The sequence below is a fragment of the Trypanosoma cruzi genome, genomic scaffold (genome assembly GCF_000209065.1).
Source record: "Trypanosoma cruzi strain CL Brener 1047053516797 genomic scaffold, whole genome shotgun sequence".
In the NCBI taxonomy this organism is placed as follows: Eukaryota; Euglenozoa; class Kinetoplastea; order Trypanosomatida; family Trypanosomatidae; genus Trypanosoma; species Trypanosoma cruzi.
Window position 1 is genome coordinate 95,017 of NW_001849416.1, and position 24,558 is coordinate 119,574.

The 24,558-nt window shown below is 46.8% G+C and overlaps 10 protein-coding genes and 1 pseudogene across 10 annotated transcripts, besides 40 other annotated features; all 11 read left to right on the plus strand.

The window, feature by feature from the left end:
* Positions 1-21,990: a sequence feature (heterozygous, Esmeraldo-like haplotype).
* Positions 636-2,453, plus strand: Tc00.1047053506947.10 (hypothetical protein, conserved; the record flags this gene model as incomplete). Its single annotated transcript, XM_806131.1, has 1 exon — positions 636-2,453. One exon carries the CDS (start codon positions 636-638, stop codon positions 2,451-2,453), a length of 1,818 nt encoding a protein of 605 aa, XP_811224.1.
* Positions 2,617-2,735: a microsatellite.
* Positions 2,746-2,787: a microsatellite.
* Positions 2,804-2,823: a microsatellite.
* Positions 2,893-2,958: a microsatellite.
* Positions 3,006-3,038: a microsatellite.
* Positions 3,172-3,201: a microsatellite.
* Positions 3,291-3,310: a microsatellite.
* Positions 3,505-3,543: a sequence feature (T-rich).
* Positions 3,605-3,695: a sequence feature (T-rich).
* Positions 3,819-3,855: a sequence feature (GA-rich).
* On the plus strand, positions 3,883-6,075 carry Tc00.1047053506947.20 (hypothetical protein, conserved; the record flags this gene model as incomplete). Its single annotated transcript, XM_806132.1, has 1 exon — positions 3,883-6,075. One exon carries the CDS (start codon positions 3,883-3,885, stop codon positions 6,073-6,075), a length of 2,193 nt encoding a protein of 730 aa, XP_811225.1.
* Positions 6,240-6,263: a sequence feature (AT_rich).
* Tc00.1047053506947.30 (hypothetical protein, conserved) lies at positions 6,303-7,400 on the plus strand (the record flags this gene model as incomplete). The annotated part of the gene is made up of 1 exon (XM_806133.1): positions 6,303-7,400. One exon carries the CDS (start codon positions 6,303-6,305, stop codon positions 7,398-7,400), a length of 1,098 nt encoding a protein of 365 aa, XP_811226.1.
* Positions 7,399-7,456: a sequence feature (A-rich).
* Positions 7,474-7,494: a sequence feature (AT_rich).
* Positions 7,664-7,710: a sequence feature (T-rich).
* Tc00.1047053506947.40 (peroxisome assembly protein, putative) lies at positions 7,778-10,645 on the plus strand (the record flags this gene model as incomplete). Its single annotated transcript, XM_806134.1, has 1 exon — positions 7,778-10,645. The coding sequence occupies one exon, from the start codon at positions 7,778-7,780 to the stop codon at positions 10,643-10,645; it is 2,868 nt and encodes a 955-aa protein (XP_811227.1).
* Positions 8,132-8,166: a microsatellite.
* Positions 10,991-11,014: a microsatellite.
* Positions 11,031-11,109: a sequence feature (T-rich).
* Tc00.1047053506947.50 (hypothetical protein, conserved) lies at positions 11,145-12,509 on the plus strand (the record flags this gene model as incomplete). Its single annotated transcript, XM_806135.1, has 1 exon — positions 11,145-12,509. One exon carries the CDS (start codon positions 11,145-11,147, stop codon positions 12,507-12,509), a length of 1,365 nt encoding a protein of 454 aa, XP_811228.1.
* Positions 12,513-12,535: a microsatellite.
* Positions 12,626-12,676: a microsatellite.
* Positions 12,908-12,969: a sequence feature (T-rich).
* Positions 13,110-13,148: a microsatellite.
* On the plus strand, positions 13,178-15,115 carry Tc00.1047053506947.60 (hypothetical protein, conserved; the record flags this gene model as incomplete). Its single annotated transcript, XM_806136.1, has 1 exon — positions 13,178-15,115. The coding sequence occupies one exon, from the start codon at positions 13,178-13,180 to the stop codon at positions 15,113-15,115; it is 1,938 nt and encodes a 645-aa protein (XP_811229.1).
* Positions 15,263-15,314: a sequence feature (T-rich).
* Positions 15,325-15,349: a microsatellite.
* Tc00.1047053506947.70 (hypothetical protein, conserved) lies at positions 15,418-16,374 on the plus strand (the record flags this gene model as incomplete). Its single annotated transcript, XM_806137.1, has 1 exon — positions 15,418-16,374. One exon carries the CDS (start codon positions 15,418-15,420, stop codon positions 16,372-16,374), a length of 957 nt encoding a protein of 318 aa, XP_811230.1.
* Positions 16,452-16,477: a microsatellite.
* Positions 16,492-16,521: a microsatellite.
* Positions 16,524-16,561: a sequence feature (GA-rich).
* Positions 16,601-16,633: a sequence feature (AT_rich).
* Tc00.1047053506947.80 (hypothetical protein, conserved) lies at positions 16,670-17,794 on the plus strand (the record flags this gene model as incomplete). Its single annotated transcript, XM_806138.1, has 1 exon — positions 16,670-17,794. One exon carries the CDS (start codon positions 16,670-16,672, stop codon positions 17,792-17,794), a length of 1,125 nt encoding a protein of 374 aa, XP_811231.1.
* Positions 17,831-17,866: a microsatellite.
* On the plus strand, positions 18,096-18,878 carry Tc00.1047053506947.90 (adenylate kinase, putative; the record flags this gene model as incomplete). The annotated part of the gene is made up of 1 exon (XM_806139.1): positions 18,096-18,878. One exon carries the CDS (start codon positions 18,096-18,098, stop codon positions 18,876-18,878), a length of 783 nt encoding a protein of 260 aa, XP_811232.1.
* Positions 19,036-19,062: a microsatellite.
* Positions 19,428-20,552, plus strand: Tc00.1047053506947.100 (hypothetical protein, conserved; the record flags this gene model as incomplete). The annotated part of the gene is made up of 1 exon (XM_806140.1): positions 19,428-20,552. One exon carries the CDS (start codon positions 19,428-19,430, stop codon positions 20,550-20,552), a length of 1,125 nt encoding a protein of 374 aa, XP_811233.1.
* Positions 20,612-20,643: a microsatellite.
* Positions 20,644-20,663: a microsatellite.
* Positions 20,823-20,877: a microsatellite.
* Positions 20,932-20,952: a sequence feature (AT_rich).
* Positions 21,011-21,057: a sequence feature (A-rich).
* Tc00.1047053506947.110 lies at positions 21,118-24,558 on the plus strand (annotated as a pseudogene).
* Positions 21,991-22,000: a sequence feature (haploid, non-Esmeraldo-like haplotype).
* Positions 22,001-22,551: a sequence feature (haploid, Esmeraldo-like haplotype).
* Positions 22,552-22,767: a sequence feature (heterozygous, non-Esmeraldo-like haplotype).
* Positions 22,768-23,042: a sequence feature (areas merged during assembly that could not be assigned to a particular haplotype. This can correspond to areas where the two haplotypes were merged or to regions with more than two copies in the genome that were merged during assembly.).
* Positions 23,043-24,558: a sequence feature (heterozygous, Esmeraldo-like haplotype).

The window sequence follows — 24,558 nt, forward strand, 5'->3', positions numbered from 1 at the left end:
CTGCGCTGCAGCTCTTTGCTTTGGAGCGGCGGAAGACTACGACGTCGTACAAGTACTTCGAGGATACCGCGAGTATTCGTGCTGCTTTATTTCGTCTTACGGATGCCGAGAGGGAATTGCTAGAGCAGAGTGCAATGGCGCTGCGGCATGACGTGGCGTTGACGTCCGTCTGCGGCGAAGAGGGCTGTCTGGAAGTGGCCACTGACGACATCGCAGTGCAAATCGACGATCCGAGTGGGTGTGCTGTGGATGCCGCAGGGGACCCCACCGAGGAAAGCGGTGCCAGGGAAATTTATTTATAACTTTTGTGAGAGTGCATGGCACGGCTTTCGCTCTTTTTTTTTATTGTTGTTCTTGGGCACAAGAGTAAATACATATATACATATATACTTGTTTGTGGACATGTATTTATGGTGCAGGTAAAAACAGGGCCGTTGTAATCACTTGCATGGCCAGACTTGTCACAACCTTCTGTGCCACTCGTACGGTGACATGGCTGTGGCGATTTCTCCCCATCTTTTTTAATTTTTGGGAAAGACTTAACGTTTTTCGAAATCAAGCAAAAAAAAAGGCAACAACAAATAAGTTTTAGCTTGGAGCTAACAGGGACAAACAGCAAATTGAGGGCGTGGAAAATGGTGCTTGGTTTCAATGACCGACTTGAGGCACCCAACTCCATTAACGAGTCACAGCGCTTTGGGTTTGTGGTGTGCAGCATGTTTTGTGCGATCGCATCCGGTGCCGTCTACTCCTTTTCGCTCATATCGGGCAAAATGACGGATGACTACGGCTTTACCCAGAACGATATCACCACCGTTTCAACTGTGGGCATCGTTTTTGGATACTTTACGCTTCCCTTTGGATTCATCTTTGACTACATAGGGCCGAAGCCGCTTTTTGTGATTGGCATGGTTGCGTACGGACTTGGCGCAGCACTATTTGCATTGACGTTTTCGGGAAGGATTGGGGCAAGCGTGGGGAGTCTTGCTGTCATCAATGCCATCATGAACATTGGCTGTTCCATGTTTGATATGGGCCCCATCTTGTCTGTACTCAGCTGGTTTCCAGTTGACCGCGGTCTCTTGGTGGCAGCTGTGAAGTCGATGGTTGGATTGGCAGGCTCTGTCATTGCGACAATTTACAACACGTACTTTTCAGGCAACCACTCCACTTTTATGTTTTTTCTTCTTGCCGTTTTTGTGGCCATTGGGTTCTGGGCGTTTATCTTCATTCAGATCCCTCCGTACCATATGACAGGCCACAGGATCAAGCATTACACCGAAGAGGAGCACGCGATAGCACGTCGTGTGGAGCACATGTATCTCATCAAGAAGGCCCCCAGACGGCGCTTTCTTATTTTGTTCGTCATTGTGTTGAGTCTTCTCATCGTGATCACGGTACAGAGCATCGTCTTTGTTTTTGTGGAGGGTGAAGTGTCATTCAAGACGAAAAACCCACCCGCAATTATCATGATTGTGCTGTACTTTTCGTTATTCCTTGTTGTCCTGCCATTCAATTGCCTTGACAAGCCATTGAGGGGAAGCAGAAAATCCACTAGCGGCAGCAACGAACCCCTCGAGAACTCCAATGAGAAGAACGACAGCAAAGGGGACACATCTGCCGGTGACGCCAAAAATGAAATAATGGATGAGGCTCTTGAAGGAGAGGAAAGGCTTGTTTCCAATGATGACAAGAATTTTCCGCAGTACCAGACCGGCTTCTTTTATAATGTTCTTCACAGTATTCCATTGTGGTGTGTCTGGCTGAACGCTGTCATTTTGTCGGGTGGTGTGCATATTGTTATGCTCAACAGTCGCCAGCTGTTTGTGGCGGTATCAGAGGACCCGTCGAGCGAGCAGCTTCCCGCCCTGTACGTTGCCCTGACGAGTATCGGTAACGCCATTAGTCGTCTTGGTGTCAGTTTCTTTGAAGCATGGAATGCAAGCCGACCACTTGAGAAGCGAACGCCCATTACCATCACGTACTGCATCCCGTCCCTCATGATGTGCCTTTCTTGCATCTTTTTTCTCATTGTGCCAGCACGGGCGCTGATCGTACCAATGCTTCTCGGAGGATTTGCGAACGGGTCCTACGCTGCTACCCTCGTATTGACTGTCCGCACCATTTTCAGCATTGACGTTGCGAAACATTACAACAGTATCTTTTTCTTTGATCTCATTGGTGTCATTGTCTTCAACCGTTTTATGTTTGGTGAACTTATGACGCGAAACTCCGTTCGGGCTTCGGATGGTCGGGTCCACTGCCTGGGACGTAGCAAGTGTGTGCGGACATCATTCACTGTGCTTGCGTGCCTCTGCGCATTGGCCTTCACTGCAAGTCTGCTGATGCATTTTGTCTACATGCGCTTTGTACGCTCCAGGCGTGTGCAGGAAGAGGCGGGACGAAATGTTCCGTTGGAGATGGCTGGGGTAATTTCCGAAGAAGTTCAGTAAGCTCCAGGAATTAAAAAAAAAAAAAGGAAAAAAAAATGGATACTTGTTTTTGTTGTTTGTTTAATTTATTTTGGCCCTCCTTTTTTTTTGTTTTCTTTTTTTATTTGTATAAAATCCCTAAATTTGTGCACAATTTTGTTGTATTTTTACCTTTTTTTTTTCTTATATATATTAACATAATAATTTATTTATCAATATATGAGTATATGTCTGTATCTATTTATCTATGTTTCTGTACATGTGTATAGACATATACATATTTAGGCATACATGTATTTGTATTCATCGGCTGTTTTTTTTCGTTTTTCGTTTTTTTTTTTTTTTTTTTTTTTTTGGCATAAGCTTTAAAAATTTATTTATTTATTTATTTTTATTTTCCCACCCCACCACTTCTCATCTTTTTTAGCCTTCTTGGTTTTTACGTCTGGGCCGCTTTCTGTTTTTTTTTTTTTTTTTTTTTTTTAGTGTTCTTTTTTTTTTGGGTTTTTGTTTTTTGTTGTTTTTTAAAATCAATTCGTGTTTTTTTTTTTTTCTTTTCTTTCGAAAAACAACAACTAACAAACAAACAAACAAACAAAAAACAAAAAACAGGACTTTCTCCTCTCTGCTGGGCGGTGCGGGGGATGTACGCCTGCACCCACCCACACTGCATGCATGTACGCTGCGTGTAATGGCTGTGAAGGCAACGTGTGGTGGAAACTGAGATGAAATTCTGATCTTTTTTTTTCTTTTTTTTTTTTTTTTTTTTCCCACACGCACGAAACCACCAGCACAACAACAAGAAGACGAAAAGGGAAGGGAAGGGAAGTAAAAGAGGTTGAAGTTAGGACACAAAAAATTTATTTATTTATTTATTTTTTCCTTTGATGGAAAGTTTTGAGTCAACACACCGGCAGCGTTTGGCTTTTTTTTCTGCACACCCCTGCAGATATTTGCACATGACACATACAACGATCGGGATCTTCACAGGTATACGCACGCAGATGGTTACATGGAGAGAAGGACTCCAAGAAAGTTTTGTTTGCTGTTTTTTTCTTACCGAAATGACATGTTCCTTTCCTTTTTTTTTATTTTCTTTTTTTATTCCTTTTATGTTGGATCACATGGGAGGATTTACTTGCAATAATGTGTTGAGGCAAACCAACGAATTGTTATATTTACATTTGTATTCCAGCCTTTATTTATTTTTCCGCTTTTCCTGTTTTGGATTTTTTTTATTTTTTTTTTTTTAATTTTTATTTTGCATGGCATGCTGTAGATACCGTGCTTGAGGGGAAAGGGGATTAAAGGTGTAAACCGCACATATATACATAGATATATATATTCAATTGTGAATAGTGGGTAGGAGTATTGTTCGGTGGGGAGGAAAGAGAAAAGGGGAGAGGGAGAGAGAGTGAGGGAGGAATACAGCGTAACTCATCATTGATTCATGGGGAAGGGTCGCGACAAGCGCAAGAAGCATGAGGATCCCTTGAAAGCAGTGAAGCGTGCGAGTCGCCAGGCCCAGAAACGTGCCAAAGGGATTCACAAGGGCGACTCAGGCGACGACGAGGTGAAGGGGTTCAACAATGAGGAGGCTCCGGAAGTTACGTTGAACCGCATACGTAAGCAGGAGGGCAAAATGCGCACCACGTTGGTGGAGGAAAACGTCCCCGCCCCTAGTCCGCGTGCGAATGTTGTCTTTACTGCTCACCCTGAAAGGGATCACGAGCTGATGCTTTTTGGTGGAGAGTATTGGGACGGGGAGAAAACGGTAGCGTACAATGACCTGTACTTTTACAACATCAAGCGCAACTTCTGGTCACGTCTCGTGACGGCGTTGAACCCGCCCCCACGCAGCAGCAGCCAGGGTGTTCTCTACAAGCACTTTCTTCTTATTTGTGGCGGAGAATTTGTCTCTCAGTCGCAATCGCAATTTCTGCACTTTAAGGACGTTTGGCGTTTTGACACCAAAAAATTTGAATGGGAAGAACTAAAGGGCTTGAAAGGGGGTCCGTCGTCACGCAGTGGACATCGTATTTGTATCTGGCGTCGTAATGCCGTCCTATTTGGTGGATTTTATGATAATGCACAGGAATGCCACTATTTTAATGACCTTTGGGTACTTTCGCATTTGGACGGGCCGGGAAAGTGGACGGCTGTCAAAACCGCGCCATATGGTGAGTTGCCTCACCCGCGCAGTGGACATTCAATGGCTGTCTGGAATGACACGCTCTTTGTCTATGGGGGATTCTCCAGTGAAAAGTTTAATCGATTTAAAAAGTCACAAGCAACCGTGCACCATGACCTTTGGAGCTTAAAATTACCGCAGGGTATCGGTGCTGCAGATAATAACAACGCGGAGTGTGAGGTTACATTATGGACAAAGATACGTTTGGGCGGTATTCCCCCACCCATTCGCTGTGGCGTGGGCAGTGCGTTTAAAGATAGCAAAATGTATTTGTTTGGCGGTGTTGTGGACATTGAGTCTCCAGGCGGAAAGGTTGTGTCAAGTTTTTGCAGTGATTTATTTGTTTTTCATATGGACACGAAACGCTTTTACCCAATTGTTTTGCGCGCAAGGAGGAAGACGACTGTATCGGAGTCGAAGGAAGGGGACCTGCAATCGGAATTGAAGGCTCTTCATTTACAACATCTGAAAGATGCCTCCAAGTGTTCAAGTGACGAAGACAGTGACGAGGAGGACGAAGAGGAGGCGGAAAGTCATGGGAACGTTGAGGAAGATGACAAGGAAGAGATGAAGGAGAGTTTTGAAGTCAATAAAAGAGGGCAGATATATCCACATCGTCGGATGAACGCATCCATGCTTGTTCTTGGGAACACTCTATACATTTTTGGGGGTCAGTTTGAGAGTGGCTTGCGGGAAGTCACGATGTCGGATCTCTTTTCATTCAATCTTCATACATGTGACACGTACCGCGTGCTTCTCTCGCAGGATCTTTCACGTTTGGTATGGCTTGGTAAGGAGGCAGAGGAGAGTGACGCTGGCTCATGGGAGAGCGGCAGCACTGTTGTCAGCGCTGCATTTGACATGGAGTACGATGAAGACGACGATGAGGTTGCGGAAGGTGCTGAAGAGGCAGCGGTGGACGGCGGCGTGGACTTTTCCCGCATTCCGCGGTCACTGGAGGATGGCGACAACGATGATGAGCCACCGCAGGTTATCCCCGCGGAGCTTGACACCGCCGTCACACCCGCACGTGACATTGTGGACGGCATCACCACTGTAAAGGGCAAGAAGGGCCTCAAGATACATAAGGAGCAGCTCCTCGCTCAGCTGGGCGGCGGATCCGCCGTACCAACCCCGCTGAGGGAGGAGACTCCGGCGTTATTTTTTGAACGGACGACTGCCTTTTGGGTGTCGATTGCAACGGAGTCATTTGCGGATGCCGGTGGAAATACGCGTCAGTCGGAGAAACGGATTTATAGGCGGGCAATGCGGTTTGCCTTTCTCCGCTACCACGAGGCAAAGAAACTACTTGAACAACTGCGACTTGTAGAGGAACGCGAAGAGGAGGAGACGCGGTTCTTCAAGGAGCGCCGAGAACAGAAGGAAAAAGAATGGGAAGAACACGAGAGAAAAATTGGGGAACAGGAAGAGGATGATGACAAGAGTGCCTAAAAATGAAGGAGGCGGAGAGCACCGAATCTGGAACGTTTTCCCCCCCCTCTTGTTGTGCCGTTTTTTTTTTTTTTGGTGTGTGTGTGATTGTGGGATGGAGCTGGAGAGTCTGGCTGAATGTTTTTTAAACATTTAAGTTTCCTTTTCTTTTTTTTTTTGCCTTCTTTATTTATTTATATAATTTTTTTGCGTCATGGACGGATGTTGCGGTAGGGTTTCTGGGAGGGATGGCCGGTGCATCCACCGCCCTTGAAAATGTTGACGAGGCACTCGAGGCGAATCGTCGGCTTCAGAAGAAGTTGAGGCGGATGATTCGGCAGTTGTGTGAGGCACACGATCGGTTTTCAGCCCTTCGTGTGACGCTATGCATGCCGCCTTCTTCTCCCAGAAGGCGGCAGCGTCTTTCCGGGAAACGCGACCGCGTTCATAGCGCTCCGGTGACGTATTATTTTAATGATCGCCTGCCAAGCAGCTCGTCTTTTGCTCCGTTCCGCCATGCCGGTGTTTATGCGGAGGGTGGTATTCCCCGGTACGCACCACTTCCATTGACGGCGGATGAGGTGCGCTGGAAGGAGGCCAGCGAAACATTTTCTCCGCTACGGCATGATGTACTCAACGCAACAATGCGTGTTAAATTTTCAGGGAAAAAAGAGGAAGGGGATGATGATATTGTGAATGATTATGAATTCATAGCGGCTGTGCGTGGCTACATTGGAAACCCATGTGGTGCAACCTTCTGGAAGGCGTTGGACGGGCACGGACGTCCACAGTTTGACATTGCTAGCAGGTACGTTGCGCTGAGAATCCTCAAGAAGACAAATTCTGTCCCATCACATTATGAGGCATACCAACTTAGCGAAGAAGAAAAAAATGCCGCGGCTAAAGAGGCGGTGCGGTGCCATTTTGGTGATTTGGGGGCAATGTTTGCCGCCTACGCAGAGCTCCTTGTGGCGGCTGCACGTCGTCATGCATACATGGCGGAATTAGTTGGAAAGGTGGTTGATCCCTTTCCCCCATATGTATGGGAGAGTCGTGTCAATTTTATGCGGATGGTGGATTCCATCGTGCAGGAGGCAGGCATCTCCGATGGGCATGATGCCCTGTGGGATGGTGAAGATGTAGTGTTAGCGCAGCGTTTTGTTGGGCAGAGCCAAACCAAGCCCTCTCTTGTGGACCTCACAGCATGTCTCTTGGCGTTTAAGAGTGAAATCCTTGGAAAGAAAAGTAGCTTGCAGGAAATTGCACGGATTTTTCTGCCGAGGTGTGGGGGCCCGTCACTAACTCTGTGGGATTTAAAGCAGCTACGGCTGCCAAAGGAGAGCTAAAAAAAAAAAAAAAAAAAGGTTGGACAGAAAAGAAAAAGAGAAAAACAACGAATAAATTCTAATGGAAATGTTCATTTATTTTTATTTTATTTTTCTGCATTCATGCGTGGGCGAGTGCGGCAGAGAGAGAGTGAATACAGATATTTTTTCTGTTGTTACTGTTGCGCCAGTTTCAGTATCATTGGCAGATATATATATTTATGGATGCATTGAAGACGTTGTGTGAGGGCTTCATATGTCTCGTTTGGGTTATTTATCCCGTGTTTTCTTTTTTTCTCATTATTTTTTTTTGTGTGTTTTTTCTTCTTTTGCGTCTTTTGTGTTATACGTATGCTGATTGGTTGCATCATATGTATATCACAGCTGCGGTGTGGTGAATGATTCGATCAATGGAAGCCGACAGCGTGGAGCTTGCGGTGCAGCTTGAGCTGTGCATTCTTCGCGCCGTCACCCCGAAAGACTACCAGTGCGTCTTGGAGCGGAATGGCAAAATGGACGGGAACACCGTACGCCTGCTGCAGGCGATTATGCAACAGGATGACAAGGTGCATTTGGGGCAAACGATACTGTTGAGTGAACATTTTCCGGTTGCTCTCATGGTGGTGGATTTGACTCCGGCTACGGCTGGCGTGTTGTGCGACACGACAACCCTTATTGTACTTCCACCATGCGTTAGTAACGGGGCTACAGAGTTGTGCCTCGCTGCACACACGACAGAAGAGAACCCCAAAGAGGAGGAGGAGGAGGAGGAAGAAGAAGAAGGGGATGTCGATGACGACCAATGCATTGTTGTGTTGGATGATTCTTTGAGTGGCTCCATTGCGGTGTCGTCCGAGAGGTTTTTTTTGCGCACCCTGCTGATGGACGGCGCGGTGGTGTGTGTTGGTGATGCAGAGTACACGACTGCTTTCTCCATTTGCATGAAAGCAGAGGGAGAGGATGGTGCCGATAGTGTTCCTACCCTGCACACCTCGCCCGATGTTTTTCGTAATATTCGGGCTGCCATTTTGCTTGAGTCCTTATCGTCCGTTGAGGCGACTCGTGTGCGATACTCAGACCAACGGCTGAATACTTCACTTTCTGTATTTCGTCCTGTACTCGATTCGGCGTGCATGCCGTTAACTTTGGGATTGTCGAAAAATGGGTTTAGTGAGTTGCAAATGAGTTGTGCCGTTCTTGTGCCTGCGTGGCCTCTCGCCATGTTGAATGCCGTATTGGGAGACACGTATGAGAAGATGTTGGTGCTTGCACTAAATGCCTCCAAGGAGATGTTGTCGGGCCGAATGGTCTCTGAAGGTGACGTTCTTATTTTTCACGTTACGCCTCAACTCTTTCTTGAGCGGCAGCTGGATTATACGGACGTCACCGAGGCTGTGCTGAGGCATGTTGCACATCTTGTACAGGACGATGCCGCTGAAACGACTATGAGATTACGGCAGAACTTTGACGGTACCATTGCGATTCCAATCCGCGTTGCCGAGGTGACGACATCTTCAGGTAAACCGTACGGGTTGCTTGAGCTAGATGGTCAGGGGACGGAGGTCGTTTTATCCATACGCAGCACATTGCCTTGCGTGGATGTGACTCCCCTTTATCCACCATTATGTTCAAACGGAACAGTTTATTTAAACTTGTCTTTCACTCTGGCCATTCGTGGAGCGTTGGGTTCCTTTTTTTTACCACTACACTCTGCGGGGACACATGTCTTTGTGGTGCGTGCAATGCCGGAGAACTTTCCATACGAGTGCATTACGACTGCGTTGGCAGTGAATGGTGTGGCAGCGCTTATTGTTGACCTTGATCAGTGGCGTACAGAGGATGTGCAGCGTCTTGTTTCAGAGTATATGCAAGGCCGTGGTGAAGTGGCACTTGTGATAAAGAATGCGCAAATTTTACCTGACAATCCCCACTTGTTGCATTTGTTTGACACGGATGATACCATCAGTGATACCTGTCTTGGGGTTCGGATTATTTTTCTTGTCTGCGAGGGTATGGAGGCACCACCGCCAACGGTGGCAGCCAGGGCCCGAAATGTGGAAGGTGTACTAAATTGCGCCAATCCATCCGACACGGACCGTCGCATTATTGCAGAAACTCTGTTTCAAGAGGCTCAACGTTCTTTTGGTGTATGTAAGAGCCTTCTGTTGTCATTTGATTCCGTAGCGTCATGGACAGTCGGACTGAGTGCTGCCGATGTGGTGGCGTACATGCAGGAATGTCTCTCTGTTCTGAGATGCATGCGGTTGCCGGAGGGAGTACGTCCTGTACTTTCGGAGTCATTGTGCGGAAGTGTGCTGCAGAAGTATCAAAAAGCGCATGGATACAGTCTTGTCTCGACTAAACTGCAGCCTGTGCGGTGGAAGGATGTGGGCGGATTGGAGGAGGCGAAGCGAGAGCTGCGGGAGACGATTCAATTGCCCCTGCTGCACCCGGAACTTTTTTCAACCGGCACAAAGCGACGAGCGGGTATCCTTTTTTACGGGCCGCCAGGGTGTGGCAAGACACTTCTAGCAAAGGCAGTCGCGACGGAGATGAACATGAATTTCATGGCGGTGAAGGGGCCTGAGCTGATCAATCAGTACGTTGGTGAGAGCGAAAAGAACATTCGTCTCCTCTTTCAGCGTGCACGGGACAACTCGCCCTGCATCATATTTTTTGACGAGCTGGACGCACTGGCGCCGGCACGTGGCGCGAAGGGTGACGCCGGCGGGGCGATGGATCGTGTTGTTGCGCAGCTGCTTGTTGAGGTGGATGGCGTTGGCCACACACGCACAGACGGCAGTACCACCGCACAGGTGTTTGTCATCGGCGCTACAAATCGTCCGGATCTTCTGGACCCATCGCTGCTACGCCCTGGCCGCTTTGACAGGCTGTGCTACTTGGGTCTTCCCGCGACGAGGGAGGAGCAGTTGGTCGCCCTCCGTGCACTCACGCGGAAGTTTAACCTCGCAGATGACGTGGACTTTGACGCCCTCCTTGAGCCACTTTCTATGGATTACACCGGCGCTGATTTTTTTGCTCTTTGTTCTGACGCCATGATGTTTGCTGTCGAATCGATGCTTCAGCGCACTGCTGCGGAGGGGGGCGACGATACACAGTCGGTGGGGCGTCATGCCGAAGAGGCGCCGTCTTTTTTTGTTCAGATGCGTGACTTTGTGAGGGCGCGCGATCAACTCAAGCCGTCGGTCTCGAAGGAAGAACTTCAGCGTTACGAGAGCCTTCGGTCGAAATTCACCACCTGGTAGATTACTGTGAGGCGTACACTCTGGGAGTGTGAGGGCGGGTATTTTGTGAGGAACTCGCCTTGAATGAAGCAGCAGCGCGGATCGGCTTCAATGGCCCCACGTGAAGGGCGAAGAAAGAAGGGGAATAAGAGAAGAGAACTACAGGAAGAAAGAGAAAATGAAAAGTCATTAAAACATGATGCATTAATAACGATAAATGCACACAAATAACGGAGAAAAAAAAAAAAAAGAAAGAAAGATACCATTTAACCGTTGTATCATCGAGGCTCGTCTACACATTTCCTTTGCGAAGGTATCTATATATCTAAATATATTTATATATACATATTTCTCTCCCTTTCTCACTGTGTGTCTGTGTGTGTGTGTGTGCGGAACTGTGTATGTATTTCCTTTATTTGATGTTTTTTTTTCCTTTACCATCGTCTTCTTTTTTTTCTTTTTTGCTGTTGTTATTTTGTTGTTTTACAAAATTGAGTAGAAGTAGCGCATTTTGGGTAATATGTCTTTTGTGAAAGCTCTCTATTCAGAAGAAAAAAGGCGTTATGAACCCATGCCTCTGACAGGTGCCCATGGAGTTGGGGAAAACGAGGGAAATGATGGACCCCTGTTTCATTTGAAGCGCCATATGTCCATGAAGGAGTTATTATTTTTACTTTGTATGTCGTTTAGCTACGCCATATGTTTTAACACATTAAACAATATTTTGATTCCAAAATCTGTTGCCCGTTTTTGTAATAATAAACAAAGTCTTTGGTTAGGTTTTCTCATGGTACTTGGAGCCTTGTGTCAGATGTCTGCTCCATTGGTTGGGGCGTACAGTGATCGTATGGGTGGCAGGGCGGTCTTTTTAGTGTACGGCTCAGCTGTGACAGTTTTGGGACTTTTTATTTTTCTTCTTGTGGAAATGATAGATGGAATTGTATTACTTTGCTTTGCTCAGGTGACATCTACCGTGGGACTTTCTGTCGTTTATAATATGGTCATGGCGTTGTTAACGGATTATGTTCCTGAGGAGCAAACTGGGGAAGGAAGTGGGGCGCTTGCTCTTCTTGCCCTAACGGGTAGTGGTGTGGGGTATGCCATGTTGGCGATAGACGTGCCTATTACTTACTGTCTCTGTATTTATGTGCTTGTGACGTTATTTTGTTTGGCAGTGACTTTGAATTTTATTCCAATTGTAGATACATCTCGACAGCCACAAGAGCCCGCCCGTTTTTGTGATACGCTGACGGCAGCATTTACGGTGCCTTCCTTTCGTGTATTTCCCGATTTTTTACTTGCATGCATTGGAAGGGCGCTTTTTAATACTGGTGTCGCTTCTCAATTATATCTTTTTTTTTTTGTGCGTGATGTGTTGAGTTTGTCTAGCCCAGTACGCGTGACCTCTGCGTTGTGGATTGCAGCACTGGCGGGGGGTTTTGTGGGTGCCATCCCAAGCGGAATATTTTCCGACCGCATTGGACGCAAGCCTGTTGTTTACGCCTCTCTTTGTTTATGTACCGCGTCAGTCATGTGTCTTCTTTTTGTACCTAACATTGAATTTCTTTATTTGGTGGGTTTTATTCATGGGGTTGGGACTGCGTCTTACCTTTCCGTTGACCACGCACTTGGTATATCAACACTCCCTCGTAAAGGTGGTGTGCCGATTGATGCCGCGAAGGATTTGGCGTTATTTGCCACAAGTGCAACCATTGGGACAATTTTTGGACAAGTGGGTTATGGGGTTATACTTCAGTTCTTTGTGGCATATACGGAGGCCGGGTCAATTTACTACAGTTATTTTGGGTTTGTTGTCATGTTTTCTTTTGCCTCTCTTGCATTTATCGCGAGTGGCGCCACGGTGGTGCGTATTCGCGTGAAGTGAAGGAAACAAATAAATAAATAAATAAAATTTAGCATCATTGGCCGCCAAACCAACAACAAGAGGGGGAGGGGGAAAAGAAAATAATAATAAAATGAAACGAAAAGACTGAAAGACGCAAGAAAAAAAAAAAAAAAAAAAAAAAAAAAAAAGAGGAAAGAAGTAAAAAACGGTAGGCGGACCGGCGAATATTAACTTCTTGCAGACAATTTACTTGCGACAGGTTTTTTTTTTTTCTTTTGTTCAGATTAGGGGAAAACTGTTGACGCCAGAGCTCTCTCTCTCTCTCCCTATATATATATATATATATTGTAGGGTCTATGTTCCTTCTTTTTTCCTTTTTTTTTTCTTGTTGTTGTTGGATGTTGGAGTGTATGTTTGTTGAGAGTTTAGATATACCATTTTTTTTTTTCTTTTTTTTTCTTTTTCTTTTTCTTTCTCAATCTCTCTCTTTTTCTTTTTTCTCTCTCTATCCATCTGTGTGTTTGTGTGTCTTTTTTTTTTTTTTTGTTTATTTGTGTGAGTGCTTGGCTGGGTTTTGATTTTTGTGTCTTCTTTGATTTTTTTATTTTTAGTGTCATTTTGTCTCCCACGACTTTCAAATTTTTATTTTTTATTTTTTGTTTCTTTTTCTTTTTTTTTGTGTGTTGTGTGTTTGTTGACTTTCAGGGATGTCATCTTCTGAAATTGCGGTGAAGCGACTGCGGCGGCAGTGGGAGCCGGAGGAAAAGACGTGGAACGACGAGGTGTTGGAGGTGCCATGGGAGGAGTTGACTCCCCCGCTGCACAAGTCCACCGTCTTTGCACTGAAGAATGTCTTTTTCTTCTCCCACGCCACCTCTGTGCAGGCCCGCGCCATTAGTTTTCTCCGCACATCGGGCAACAGTGCGGTGTTGGAGGCACCGACAGGCAGTGGGAAGACGCTGGCCGTGCTGATTCCACTGATTGAGCGCACCGTGCGCGCATGCGATGCATACGTGGCCGAACACGGTCGTCCTCTTTTACGCCGAGATATCGTGGGTGTTATTTTGTCCCCGTCACGTGTGTTGGCGGAGCAAACCTTCGTCGTTGGGCGCAACCTTGTCTCTCGCCTTCCACAAAACATACGCTTTGTCTTGTGCGATGGGGCCGTGCAGCCTGTCCATGCCGTCCTGGATGGGCTAAAAAAAGCAGCTCGTGGTGCCGGAAATTTCCTCGTCACGACACCCCATGACCTTTCAGAGTTTCTTGCCGTATGGGAACAGGAACGGGCGGCGAGTGCGGTGTCGGATGAAATGCAGGAGTTGTTGGCCACACAGGATGAGGAGACACGGCGGCGCTACTATGAGAAGCGGGGCGGCATGCAGTCAGTGAGCGGGGACACGGGGAATGCGGTTCAATTGCGTGGATGCCACAGTGAGCGGTTTGCGTTTGTCGTGGACGAGGCGGATCTTGTCTTCCACTCACCGGAGATGCGGGGGGCTGTAACACGATTCCTGGACACATACGCCGGGATGGAGGAGCCGCCTCAAAAGCGACACAAATTCGCTCCTTACAAATCGTCTCCTTCCGGTCAAATTGTGACGGACGTGGCGTTTGTTGGGGCGACAGTCTCCACCTCTCAGGAGCTGCGAGCGTACGCCGCTCACATCCAAGCGACGCTTGGAACGCAGATGCACACCATCGTACTGAATAGCTCGCAGGATTTTGTTACACAGTTGCAGAATCGCTACATGATGTGCGAAGCGCACGAATTTCTTCCCCTTTTGGTTCAACTGATGAATCTCCATGCGTCGAAGAAGCACTTTATTTTTTTTAACAGCCCCAAAACGTTGAAATTTGTGGAAAAACTATTTGGTAGCCTTATGAAAAGCGAGTCCCCACTTCTGTACATCAAACACACGTTTGTGATGTACGAGGGTATGAATGAGCGGGCGCGGCTTGAGCAGTACAACGCGTTTTTAAATCATGGGACGAATGCACAGGAGTTGGCCACAAAAAAGACACAACCCCCGCCTCACGCTGCGACGGAGAAGAAGAATCAAGTGTATAGTGGTGGTTGGAAGCGGGACGGACGACCACCGGATGGGAAAGGTGCAATTCTTCTCTGCACAGATATCGCAGCGTTTGGGTTGGATGTGCGTGACGTGGATTATGTCTACCACTTTGAACCACCAGCAACCGTACAGTCTTATGTGCATCGCATTGGTCGAGTCGGACGTATGGGAATGCGTGGAAGCAGTATTCTTCTCTTGCCATGTTTCAGCAACGAGAGTTCATTGGCTTCTGCACGGGAGCGTAAGACAACAAGCACTCGCTTTAACACCATTGCCAACACGAAGTTTTCAACATCTGAGCTGCAGTCTGTGCATATGACATTGGATGATCTTGGCAAGGAGCAACGCTGTTACATTGAGGACTTGGGCAAACGCAGCGAATTACAACCGTACTCAATTCCTCCTTTTGCGCCTATCACATCCACTATTCGTAATATTATTTCACAGCAAAAAAATCTTTTGAAGTTGGCAGAAATTGCCGCCATGTCCATGTGTACCGTCCCAGAGAATGCGGAGAAGGCAAAGGCCTGGTTTTACCCCAAACTGGCACTATGCGCTCTTCTACTCGATTAAGGCTTAAAAAGAGCGAATTGAGGAATTCTACTCTTACAATTATAATCACATTGCCATAAATATTTAAGGAAATATCCTTGGGATGTTTTGATGTAATGGGCGTATCGTCATGTCTCTTTTGCCTTTCTGCACTGAATATTATATGACTTTGTTCTTATTGACTTTTTTTTTTTCTTGTGGTTATTTTTATTTTTATTTTGTGAGTGGGTTATATATATATATATATATATACATTTTTTGACTTTTTATATAGTTTTCTTGGCGAATAATTTTACGAGGGTGCGTGTGTATGTGCCTGTGTGATGTACAGCTATAACAACATTGTTGATAAGGGCGAACCCTTAAAGAAGGATGTGATTGATCGAGTGCCCCTGGAAATTACACCGACTGAAGTTGTTTTACAGAGTCGGGTCGATGAGCGGGTGGAAGTGCTGGTCGTGGAGAATTTCTTGTCCGCTGCGGAGTGCGATCGAATTGTTGCTGCCTGTGAGGAAGTGGGCTATACCTTTTGGCGGCAGAAGGACGCAAACGCAGCATGTGACGCCGGACAACGCAGCGGAGAAACAGAGGCACGTGCTTTTCGCGTGGTCGACACCATTGAGGCATGTTTCCCGCAGTTGACACGGGCTCTGTCGGAGCGCATTCAACGGGTGGTGCATTTGGAGCCTAAACTGTTTGGTCCATCGGTAACAGACTCTGAGGATATGTTTGCCCGTGACCTGGCGGGGACTTGGGTGCCGTTGAGCCTATCGAGCAACCTGCTGCTCGGTAAGTACGGGCCCGGTGGGCATTTCTCCCCACACATTGATGGATCCACCGTCGTTGATCTCAACACGCGTTCCCTCTACACACTACTCATCTACCTGAACCACTGCGCGTGTGGCGGTGAGACTGCGATATTTATGGGTGAGCAGGCGGATGTTCTCGAGTTGGATCCACAAACTGGCAAGTATGTGGGCAAAAAGGAGAAACGCGTTGGCGCCGTTTATCCCAAAAAGGGTTCTGCCGCGTTCTTTTTTTGTGATGTGCTTCACGAGGGTACACCGGTGGGGGAGGGGTGTTGCAAGTACATTCTTCGTGGCGATTTTCTCTACCGTCGTGACCCACCGATTTTGACGACGGAGAATGACAAGAAGGCGTTTGATTTATATGAGCAAGCACGTGTGGCGGAGAGCAACGGAAATGCCATGTTGGCCTGCGAGCTTTTTCAACGCGTGCGCAAGCTCTCCAATGGGGTTGCAGAACTTTACCAACTATAACTTTTCAATGGAGCATGGGTGCTTTGTTGATGGTGGTTCCTTTTTTGCCTTCAATCTATTGACGGCTTTAATTGCGTTTAATTAATTAATTAATTAATTAATTTTTATAGAAAGACGAAAAAAAAAAAAAAAAAAAAAAAAAACAAATGGAGAGAGAGAGAGAGAAAGAGAAAGGGAGAAGGGAGAGGGTCTGTGAGAATTGGGATCTACACGAGGGGTTACATGCTTTTATTTTATTTTATTTATTTATGTTTTTTTTCTTTCTTTTCGTTCAACGCCCATGACATGATTATTTATGTTTTTGTGGAAGCGGTTCATGCCCTTGCAGCAGTTTGCGGAGGACTATAACCCACACGAGTCGGCGCAGGAGCAGTACTATGATGCCTACGCCGACCTTGGCGTGCACCGCGTAATGCTTTCCGACGCACCACGCATGTCTTTTTATCGTCAAGCGGTCACTTGCGAGACGGTTGTCCAGGACCGTGTGGTCGTGGATGTGGGGTCGGGGACAGGAATTTTCTCCATTTGGGCGGCCCGTGCAGGAGCAAAGCATGTCTTCTCCATTGAGGCGTCCTCGTTGAGCTTTTTTCAGGCACGCGTCATTGGTGACAATCATCTGTCGGACAAAATTACGTTGTTGTCTGAAACGGTGGAGAATATTGTTGCGGGTGGTGTTGCGAGCTTTATTGCTACTCACGAGGCGGTGTTGAAAGGCTGCGGGGTGGCGGTCATCGTATCGGAGTGGATGGGATTTTATCTTCTGCATGAAGGCATGTTGCCATCTGTGATCCGCGCGAGGGACTTCTTTGGGGAGGTCAATGCAAAGCTGGGGGTTTGCCGTCGAATTGAAATGATCCCCGAACGCGCAACGATACGTGTCGCGCCTATGACTTGTGCTCCCTACTGCGAGGAGCGCTATTGCAGGTTTTGGAGCGGCCTTGAAGGTGTCGACTTTAGCCGCTACGGCACTGTGGAGTGTGAGATGCAACTAGAGACGTCGAATCCCCTCATTGACACTATCCCGGCCTCGTGTCTCCTGCATGAGGGTGTGGTCCTGGCGGAGGTGGAACTTTCTTCCATTGCGGAGGATGCGATGACGTCTTTGTGCCGTACCGTTCATTTCAACTTCTGCAACTCCACGGCATTTCAACGACACTTTGGCGTTAACTGTACGCAGGAGGTGGCGGTGGATGGGTTCACGCTGTGGTTTGATGTGAGCTTCCGTGAGTGGACGTTAAATACGTCGCCGTTTCATCCGCCCACTCACTGGAAGCAGACAACCGTTCTGCTGCCAGCCACAGTGCGGGCGGAGCGGCTTGTTGCATTCACAAACTCCGACGCAACACTCGACGCTGAGGTGCGGCTCGTAGCGACAGGCACTTTACGGCGCTGCTACACCATTGAATTTGAGCTGAAGTAATACTCACAAAGTGAAAGAGTGGAAGAGGTACAGGTGAAAAAAAAAAAAAAAAAAAAAGAAAGGAAGAAGAAATTGTCAAATAAATATAAGAAAAACAACAACAGGTTATTGGCTCTGTATGGCCCATTGCCCCTATTATTATTATTATTTCTTTTTTTTTGTGGACACAAGAAACCGAATAGTTCTTTTTTTTTTTTTCCTTTTTTTATATATTATTTCTGTTGTTGCGTATTGTTTGCTTCGTGGGAGGTTGTTGCACACCGATAGGAGGAAGAAGGAGGTCAGCGGTGGGCGGGTGGGGATGTCAACGGGTGAGCTCTCGGCGGGATCCGCCGCCTATTTTGAGGAGAAGCACATCAACACACTTCTGGAGGAACTTTTTCACGATGTCATGGTGCACCTGCCGGATGACCCGCTGCAATTCCTGCTGCATGCGCTCGATGGAAAGACGACGCTGCGGTTGATGGTTCTTGGACCATCCGGTGCCGGAAAACGTACGCAGTCCCGACGCATCGCGCAAAAGTACGGTGCGGTGGTCGTCAACGCTGACGATGTCTTCCGTGAGGAAATGTCAAAAGACACAAAAGAGGGCGAAAAGGTAGCGAATTGCATGCGGGATGGCATACCGGTGCCACATGATGTTGCATCTGAATTAATTATACGTCGCCTGAAGATGGAGGATGCGAATAGTAAAGGTTGGGTGCTGAACGGCTTCCCGCGGACACGTTCCGAGGCACTTCGTCTGCAAACAGCGGGCATTTCACCTCTTTTCTTTATTCTGCTGGATGTGCCGTATGAGGTGGCGGTTCAACGGTGCAATGGACGCCGGTATGATCCAATTACACAGAATGTTTACCACATGGAGTTTTGCCCTCCCCCACAAGGAATGGCTGTGGAGCGCATGTTCGAAGATGACGACTCCCTCGCGGCTGTGGTAAGTCGATGGAAATATTTTGACGCGAGGAAGGACGAACTGATCGAATGCTATGAGCCTGTTTTTGTTCGAATCGACGGCAATCGTCCGCTGGATGTTGTCTCGCAGGAGATTTTTGAGCAGGTGGATGCACGATATGTTGCGGTGTGAACTACCGTCCGGGTGGGTGTGGGAGAGGGATGAAATTGTTGGCGGTATCTTTTAGGTTTTCCGCTGGAGATTATGTAATAGATGTAAAAAAAAAAAAAAAGAGGGAAATGACGGGGCAAATAGAGGAGAACAACAACACTCTCAAGGAGCCCCAAGCGAAGAAGAAGAAGAAGAAGGGGAAAAATAGTAAACAACGAAGGATGGATGGGAATCCATTAGAAGAATTGACGGATGTTGTTCTTCAGTGAGTGTTGCGAGAGAGATTCACCCTTGTTATTTTCTATTCTCTCTCTATATGTATATATATATAATTGATATGAGGCGGGCTTATATTTTTTGCATTGGATTTTTTTTTTCTTACTTTCTTCCCTGCACTTAGTCTTGTTCTCTCTGGTGGTGGACAAGAGAAGGAAATAATTACTGGGAGGTGTTTGGTTGGCCGGTACAGGAGGGATCAGGGAGACACAGCAGGCACTTTAAACGCAAATTGAAGGGATTAATACACCAACCAAATAGAGGGACGCTCATAAGAAAAGGAAAAGTAGAGAAATGCTCTCACCAACGCCGTTGCTGCAGCGCTATCGTCTTTTTCATCCCTGTCGGGAGAATATCCCGTTACACATGAACCCGGCCAAGTCGATGTTTCCTCTTATCAACAGTAACAACCTTTTAGCAAAGCCACGAAACAATTGGCAGGATTTTTCTGGGAGAAAAGAATTTGATGAGGACCATCCACTCCCTGTTGTTGCTTCGCGACTGAATGAAAGGACGACGCAACACAAATGGTCTCACTGGGATCAGTACCTTAACCCACAGATCACACAGTCTGTCAAGGATTTGACCCCAACACCAGAATATGTGGGGATGCGTAGCGGCCATAATATGATTAAGATGGGGTGGATGAAAATAGGAGGAAGCTGGAAGTACTCTCGCGGGTACAACGATAGACGCAAAGTGTTTGCCCGTGGGCAGTGGCAAGAGCGCAAGATGACTCCACGGTTTATGCTTGCTCCTCGAGTTTCACCGGGGGGCCCACGAAATCGATATGAGGGAAAACTGGTGTTTTCACGCCTCAAGCTCAGTAAACTCCTCTGGGCGATTGATACCGGGCGTCTGAATCCCAATGAGGTCATTACAGTCTACCACCTTCACGAGGCCGGTGTCGTGGCGGAAGGTGAGATTGTGTGGCCAGGATTTGTTCTTATTAGTAGTGGGGTGAGCCGTGTGCCATACCCTATTCACATTGAGCTTCAAAATGCATCCGCGGAGAGTATTCGGCTCATTGAAGAGGCTGGTGGTTCTTTTACCGGTGTCTATATGACTCATGATGGCCTCTACCAGGAGCTTCACCCGGAAGAGTATCCCGTGTTTCCTGAGCAGGAATTCCCAGAACGGAAAGGCCTGGAAGGGCTCGCAACGAACCCAGCCAAGCGGGGATGGCTTGTACGATGGTACGAGGACGAGGGCAAATACGCTCACCCTGAGGCGGGGCGGCGCTATTCGCATTACGTGCGACCACCAACTGAGCGCGACTTCCCAGCCACCGTTGGGGAGTATGAAATGGTGAAGCACCACCAGAAATGGCATCTGAACCAGCCAGGAACCGGAACATTGCTGCCGTGGCACTCCTACAACACGGCGGACCTTTTGAAAAGATCAGCGGGACGCATTTGAATCGGATATCACGGAGGAGGGAAAACAACAACAATAATAACACTTAAACACACGCATACAAGAAAAAAAACAAAAACAAAAAAAAAAAAAAAGAGAGAGAGAGAGAGAGAGGCTTTTTGTTGTTGTTGTTTTTTATTGTTTTGTTTTGCTTGTGCGTGGTGTTTACTTTTCCGGGGAGTTGTGTTGAGAAGTAATGGCGTCATGACGAGTAGTTTGATGAATTTCTCGTTTTATTGAGTTTCTTGCACTACCGCGTTAGATGGAAATACGTTTTTTTTTTTTTTTCCTCTTTTTTTTTCTTTTTCTTTTTTTTTTCTTTCTTTTTATGTTGCATTTACTGTACTTGCACACCTGAATGCCCATACAATTATTTATATGCATTATAAATATATATTTTATTGACACACGCTAACAGTAACAACTGGAAGGACTTTTAGCTTCATCAAGCGAGACACCTTAAAAAAAGAAGAGGAAAAAAAAAAAGAGTAAAAAAAAAGTAAAAGAAGAGGAAGTGCCAAAAGTTTGGTGACAGGGCGGGAATAAAGTCGGTAAGGTTGAAGGAACAATGGCGGAGGTTTCTGTAAAATCCCACGATGGCTATTGTGTGGGCGATGCAGTCTATTTTAATCATCCAACCGAGTGTTGGATTCGCGGGACTTTAAACACCATCAAACGTGTGACGAAACGAGATGGCTTTACGCATATACTGTATGGATGCAGTGCCGTTACGTCAGATCGATATCTTCCGTCACTGAGTGAGACTCCGTCGTTGGTCCATGTTTACCCACTGAAGAAGCAAGATATCCATCACATTATCGAGTCTTGCGTTGAACCCACAGAACACACGACTCTGAATGACCTTCTGGAGCTTTCTTACCTTCATGACGCAACACTTCTTGAGCAGGTACGCGTTCGATATTACGAAAATCTTATTTACACGCACATTGGCCCCATTGCACTGGCTCTAAATCCATACGACTATACTTTGCCCAATTACACGGATGATAACATGCCAAAATATGTTATGGAGGGATCGAAGGTGATTGAGACGCCATCCAAAAATTTACCCCATGCCTGGACCGTGGCGCATTACAGCTACTGGCGCATGTGCACCGATGGACTTAATCAAAGTATTACTGTCAGCGGTGAAAGCGGAGCTGGCAAGACGGAAACAGCCAAAATTGTTTTAAAGTATATTGGGGTTGTATCTACGGCACAGTGTGGTTCACAGGAGAAATCTGGAGCGGAGGAGATTACCAAAAAGGTGAATCTCACTTCTCCCATCCTGGAGGCATTTGGCAACGCAAAAACCAGGCGAAATGACAACAGTTCACGCTTTGGTAAGTTCATGAAGGTTTTTTTCAGGCAATCGCCAACTGGCGGGGTGATGACAGGAGCGTCCATCAAGGTATACCTCCTTGAGCGTTCTCGTGTTGTCACGCATGGCAAAGGAGAGAGAGGGTATCACAGTTTTTATCAATTACTTGCTAATAATGGTGAAGCGGCTAAACGTCATCGTCTCAGTCAGTTGCAACTAACCCGCGCGGAGGATTATCGCTGCACCGCTGTTGGTAATGCCACAATAATTGAGGGAGTAAATGACGCTGATGACTTTGAGGAGGTGATGCGTGCAATGGAGTTTGTTGGCATGAGTGAAGCGGAATGTAATGCCGTTTGGAATACAGTAGGGGCTGTCTTACACTTGCTCTCTTTGCAATTTAAGGCGCTTAGTGATGACGAATGTTGTATAGACATGAACGCACAAAATGTTGAGATGCATCTCCGCATGGTGAAGGAACTTTTGGGCCTTCCGGATGATGTCTTATTTAACGAGCTTGTCACGACGACGCAGTTGACGCGTGGGGAGACGATTGTACGCAAACTTCGGCTCACGCAAGCTGTGGATTTATGTGAGGGTATCGCGAAGGTGTTATATGAGGCTCTTTTTCTTTGGCTTGTGGCACGTATCAATGAATTAATTATACCATCATCCCAAGATGAAGAAAAAAGAATGCAATGGATTGGGCTGCTTGACATCTTTGGCTTTGAAAACTTTTCTAGCGGGAATTCATTTGAGCAGTTGTGCATTAATTTGGCAAATGAAACGCTGCAGAATCATTACAACAGCATCATATTTACACGAGATATAGAAGAGTGCCATAAAGAGGGAATTACACGGAGGGTGTTCTCTTTTACGATAATCAGCCCTGTCTTGATCTTATTTGTGGCGTTGACTTCTCCGGCTGTGGTCCGGGTGGTTCATCGAAGACAACAAACAAGATGTCTATTTTGCATCTTCTCGATGAGGAGTCGTCCTTGGCGAAGGGAAGTGACTTGACATTTCGTGAAAAGGTCTGCGATTTGTACGGAGGACGACTGCTGGACGGTAAAGGGGGGCACCCAAACTTTTTACGTCTCAAGACCGATCGAAGTTCATTTGTTATTCGGCACTACGCGGGTGATGTCACGTACAACGTGGAGGGGTTTCGTGTCAAAAACTCTGATTCAACGAAGGAGGTCCTTAAAGGTGCCATACGGTCCAGTACAATTTCATTTGTGGCATCGCTTCTTTCCAGTAAAACCTCGGACTCCGGATTGGCTGTGAAATCCACTGTTGGATCGTTTTTTAAAAATCAACTGGTGCAGCTCATGACGGAAATTAACGGCACCCACCCCCATTGGATACGATGCATCAAACCACACAGTACTAAAAAACCCCGTGTGTTTAATGGCAATGAAGTCATGACGCAGATGCGTTCCGCTGGAGTTCTTGAAACGATTAAAATTCGTCAAAACTCTTTCTCGGTTCGTCTCCCTTTTGCGGAGTTTCTGCGGGCGCACAAGGTTTTGATGACGAAATTGCATCCCATGGTATTCAAATATTGTCAGACTCTCAATATGAAACTGACGGAGTTTCAGGTACCGTTTCATTCCCATGACACAGAGGAAGAGAAGATCCGGGAGATTCTAAGACGTGCCGGGGTGAACTCCAATGCTCAGGCACAAGTGGGAAGGACCAAAGTCTTTCTGAAGTTGGAGATTTCACAATATCTCGCTTCTATTGTGCGTGCGGCTCAGAACGGTTGTATGCTCATGATCCAAGCCGCTGCTCGATGCAATTTTTCCTGCAAAACGCTTCATGTACACTATCTTCGTCGCCAACATCAGATCATTACCGCGGCTGTGTTCTCGCATCGTTCGCAGTTGCAGATGAGGTTGCTTGAATTACGTGAGAAGGAGCAGTACCTTTTAAACGCGTTTCGGGTGATTCTGCTTGTTCAAAAGGACGAGATGGAAGCTCGTGCCGCATTGGAGGAAAACGAGCGTGTGGAACACCGGAGTTTATTCGGCAATGCAAAGGAGGAAAAGGACGGCATCATCCAACTTTTATTAAAACGACGGGAAGAGCAGGATGTGGTGGAACAACGCACGTTTGCCGAGGTGGAGAGTCAAACCCGTTGTGACATTGAGGAGGCTGAACTGATTTCTCGTCAATATCTCTATGAGGGCACGAGGTTACTCACGCTGGAGGAGAATGCACGCGATGACGTGGAAGTGGAGGAATCAATGGAGCGGCGATCGAGTTTTGAGCATGGATACATGCAAATAAAAAGACATCTGGCGGCGTGGCTTATGCAGGTTGCGAATAAACAGCAATTGGATTTTTTAGCTGCAGAAGATACGCACCGTCGCATAACGACACAAGAAGAGAGCACAACGTTTAACATGCTTTGTACCCTTTACGATCTTATTTTATCGGAATTGTTGGCCCGAGTATCTCTCGCGAAGGAGGAGAAAGATGCCTTTTCCGACTGGTGCAAGTCCTGGGATACTGAGTGGTTACATGTGGAGAAGCTGTGGTTAGCACGAAAGTCCATCACTGATCGCCGCATGATTTTGCTTTTGCAAAAAAAGGAGAGGGATGCTCGAATAAATTTTGAGCGTTCATACAATTATTCCATCATGGAACTACTTGAGTCTCTTTCTCAGAATGAGCAGGATGCTT